Source organism: Aegilops tauschii, chromosome 6 (assembly GCF_002575655.3).
Source record: "Aegilops tauschii subsp. strangulata cultivar AL8/78 chromosome 6, Aet v6.0, whole genome shotgun sequence".
NCBI lineage: Eukaryota > Viridiplantae > Streptophyta > Magnoliopsida > Poales > Poaceae > Aegilops > Aegilops tauschii.
Genome location: NC_053040.3, coordinates 459,116,740 through 459,120,665, shown reverse-complemented (window position 1 = coordinate 459,120,665; position 3,926 = coordinate 459,116,740). Strand labels below are relative to the sequence as shown.

Genomic DNA, 3,926 nt, shown 5'->3' with positions numbered 1-3,926 from the left:
ACGGTGTATTATTTGTGAAAAATATTTTTTCAGCGTAATATTTGTGTAATTTAATAAAAAAATGTATTATTTAAAAAAAATTAGCCTCCCTCCCCCTCGCGACGTGGCCAGCCCAATCCGAGGCCGACGCGTGCCAGGCGGGCCAGCAGTCGGCCAGCAGGAAGCCGATCGGCCTGCTGTGGGCCGATTAGGTCCAGTCGGCCCGCTGCGGGCCGACGGTGTATTATTTGTGAAAAATATTTTTTCAGCGTAATATTGGTGTAATTTAATAAAAAAATGTATTATTTAAAAAAAATTAGCGTAAATATTAGCCCAATGGTGTCCATTTATTTTTAGTATTTAGAAGCTTGTATATCTCCTGGACATTGGAATCTGTAAGCTGGAACAATGCTTGGTGCAAAATGCTCTGATATGTTGTGTTACTGGGTGATAATCATGGAAGTTATTAAAAATGGTGCAACTGCAGAGCTTGGCAAACAGTGTTGTCAGCTAACGTCTGCTTTGTATGCGGGAAGAGGAAACAAGCACAATCTGTGGTCACCCGTAAACTCAGCTGGAAAAAGGAAAACATTCCCTTTGTAAGAGCCGACCACATGCATTCAACAAGGCCATGCTTAATAATAGTCAATGGAGGTCAGAGAAGAGGAGCAGATTGCCTAAAAGAGCTCCTCCCCTCCTGACCAACAGCTCCTCCCTTGGCAATCTTCCGTCGCTCGAACCTTGGGAGAATTGCAGGAGCATAGCCTAGAGACATTAGGGAGGACCAAAGGGAGAGACAGAGAAGAAAGGAAGCTGATCTGATCTGATCCGCCCTGGCTGCGTGGGCGGCCGTGGCGTCGGCGGGGATGGGCAAGTACGACGACGGCGGCGGCGGCGGCAGCTACCCGCTGGTGGCGGTGTGCATCGACAAGGACAAGAACAGCCAGAACGCGCTCAAGTACGCGACGGAGACGCTGGTGCACCGGGGCCAGACCCTGGTGCTGGTCCACGTCAACACCCGCGGCAGCTCCGGCGGCGTGGAGGACGCCGCCGGGTACAAGCAGCCGACGGACCCGCAGATGAAGGACCTCTTCCTCCCCTTCCGCTGCTTCTGCACCCGCAAGGACATCCAGTGCAAGGACGTGCTCCTCGACGACCATGACGTCGCCAAGTCCCTCGTCGAGTTCGCCGCCCACGCCGCCGTCGAGCGCCTCGTCCTCGGCGCCAACACCCGCAGCAGCTTCGTCCGCTTCAAGGCCGACGTCCCCAACAGCGTCTGCAAGACCGCCCCCGACTTCACCAGCGTCTACGTCGTCAACAAGGGCGGCAAGGTCACCTCCGTGCGCCAGGCCATCCGCCCCGCCCCCTCCGTCTCGCCGCTCCGGACCATGATCCAGGGCGGCGGCGCCGGTGCTGCCAAGCCGCCCGAGCCGCAGCAGCTTGCCGCGGCGCCCGCGGCCGCGGCCGCGCAGAAGTGGGCGGCGCCGACGCCTCCTCAGGCGACGCGAGCCGACTCTACCGTCACGCCGACGCTGCAGCCGCAAGAGAACTTCATCATGTAAGTCTTGTTTTCTGTGCTCTGCTCGCTCGCTGGTTCATGCATGGACGGACGGACGGACGGACGGACAGGTGGCTTGATCGATCATGGTTACGTACGTGGCAGGTCTCCGTTCTCGAGGGGCCCGACGACGACGTCGGCGAGGAAGTTCCCGGACTTCTCGCAGACGGAGTCGTCGGACATATCCTTCATCGGGGTGGCCCCGACCCAGCGGCGGAGCGTGGACCGGAGCGGCGGAGCGTCGTACCCACCGCGGCTGTCCACCGGGTCGGACACCTTCGAGCACAACAGCTTCGAGGCGCCGCGCTCGGGGTGGGGTCTCGACACCTTCGGCAACGAGAGCACCTCCAACTCCCATACCAGCGTCTCCTCCTCCCTCCCCGCGGTACCTCCATCGTGCCAACGATCTCCATGCACGTCTGCCATTAATCTTTCTTTGTTGCAAATCTCAATGCATGCATGCATGCATGTACGTAGGAGGACATGGAGGCGGAGATGCGGCGGCTCCGGCTGGAGCTGAAGCAGACCATGGACATGTACAGCACGGCGTGCAAGGAGGCGCTCACCGCCAAGCAGAAGGCCACGGAGCTGCAGCGCTGGAAGGAGGAGGAGCAGCGGTCGCAGGACGGCCGGCTCACGGAGGAGACGGCGCTGGCGCTCATCGAGCAGGAGAAGGCCAAGGCGCGGGCGGCCATCGAGGCGGCCGAGGCGTCGCAGCGCCTGGCGGAGCTGGAGGCCCAGAAGCGGATCGCCGCGGAGAGGAGGGCGCTCAAGGGGGACGCCGGCGCCTCGTCGGCGAGGTACCGCCGGTACACCATCGAGGAAATCGAGGCGGGCACGGAGCACTTCTCCGACTCGCTCAAGGTGGGCGAGGGCGGCTACGGCCCGGTGTACAAGGGCCAGCTCGACCACACCCCCGTGGCCATCAAGGTGCTCCGGCCGGACGCCGCGCAGGGCAAGGCGCAGTTCCAGCAGGAGGTGGAGGTGCTCAGCTGCATCCGCCACCCCAACATGGTGCTCCTCCTCGGCGCCTGCCCGGAGTACGGCTGCCTGGTGTACGAGTACATGGCCATGGGCAGCCTGGACGACTGCCTCTTCCGGCGCGGCGGCGGGCCGGTGCTCCCCTGGCAGCACCGGTTCCGCATCGCCGCCGAGATCGCCACGGGCCTGCTCTTCCTCCACCAGGCCAAGCCGGAGCCGCTGGTCCACCGCGACCTGAAGCCGGGCAACATCCTCCTCGACCGCAACTACGTGAGCAAGATCAGCGACGTCGGGCTCGCCCGGCTGGTGCCGCCGTCGGTGGCCGACACGGTGACGCAGTGCCACATGACGAGCGCCGCGGGCACCTTCTGCTACATCGACCCGGAGTACCAGCAGACGGGGATGCTGGGCGTCAAGTCGGACGTCTACTCGCTGGGCGTGATGCTGCTGCAGATCATCACGGCGCGGCCGCCCATGGGGCTGACCCACCACGTGGCGCGCGCGCTGGACCACGGCACCATCGCCGACCTGCTCGACCCGGCCTTGCACGACTGGCCCGTGGACGAGGCGCGGCGGTTCGCGGAGATGTCGCTGCGCTGCTGCGAGCTCCGGCGCAAGGACCGGCCCGACCTGGCCACCGGCGTGCTCCCGGAGCTCAACCGGCTGCGCGCGCTCGGCGAGGACAACATGCAGTTCTGCAACCCGATGATGGGCGGCATGGGCGGCGGCGGCGGCTTGCGCACCGGCATGACCAGCTCCGCTTACATGAGCAACTCCGCCATGTCGCAGTCACGGCTGGGGCCCGTAAGAAAACCAACACGATCGATCATCCACCATTTCTCACCCTCCTTGTTGCAGACGATCCACACTGACACGGGTAAATCATGTGCATGCAGGATGCGATGAGCGATCCGTTCGCGAGGTCGCAGTACGGCGGCGGGAGCACGAGAAGGCTCAACTACAACTGACCAAAGTCAAGTCGTGATGGTGCGCTGTGCTTCTCAAGTTCTCAGACCATTAGGCCCAAGAGCGGAGTGTTTCGAAGATTCATCATTTGTAAACAAACTGTGCAATTCTTCGCCCGTACCTAATACTTGGTCGTGGTTTCTTAATGTCGGTCGGTAGCCAATCGTGTTGCATGCGCTCGTTGTTGTAAATTTTGTAAAAATGTACTCTCTCGTTCCTAAATATAAGTCTTTGTAGAGATTTCACTATGAAAGCAAAATGAGTGAATCTACACTATAAAATGCATCTACATACATCCGTACGTGGTTCATAGTGGAATCTCTTCAAAGACTTATATTTAGAAACGGAGGAAGTATGTACTATGCTTGTGAAAGCAATCGTGTGTAAAACGTAGCGATGATTTCTTGATCCAGCTCTTTTAAACCACCACCCTCACACTGTT

The 3,926-nt window shown here is 60.0% G+C and overlaps 1 protein-coding gene across 1 annotated transcript; it reads left to right on the top strand.

Moving 5' to 3' along the window:
* The first annotated feature begins 845 nt into the window (after positions 1-845).
* LOC109766284 (U-box domain-containing protein 35-like) lies at positions 846-3,486 on the top strand. Its single transcript, XM_020325049.1, has 4 exons — positions 846-1,537; positions 1,643-1,922; positions 2,015-3,322; positions 3,415-3,486. The coding sequence occupies exons 1-4, from the start codon at positions 846-848 to the stop codon at positions 3,484-3,486; spliced, it is 2,352 nt and encodes a 783-aa protein (XP_020180638.1).
* The last annotated feature ends 440 nt before the right edge of the window (positions 3,487-3,926 follow it).

Coding starts and splice junctions, on each gene's coding strand:
- LOC109766284 (XM_020325049.1), top strand. CDS start 846: ATGGGCAAGTACGACGACGGCGGCGGCGGCGGCAGCTACCCGCTGGTG. Junction 1,923..2,014: donor TCTCCTCCTCCCTCCCCGCG/GTACCTCCATCG, acceptor GCATGTACGTAG/GAGGACATGGAGGCGGAGAT. Junction 3,323..3,414: donor CGCAGTCACGGCTGGGGCCC/GTAAGAAAACCA, acceptor ATGTGCATGCAG/GATGCGATGAGCGATCCGTT.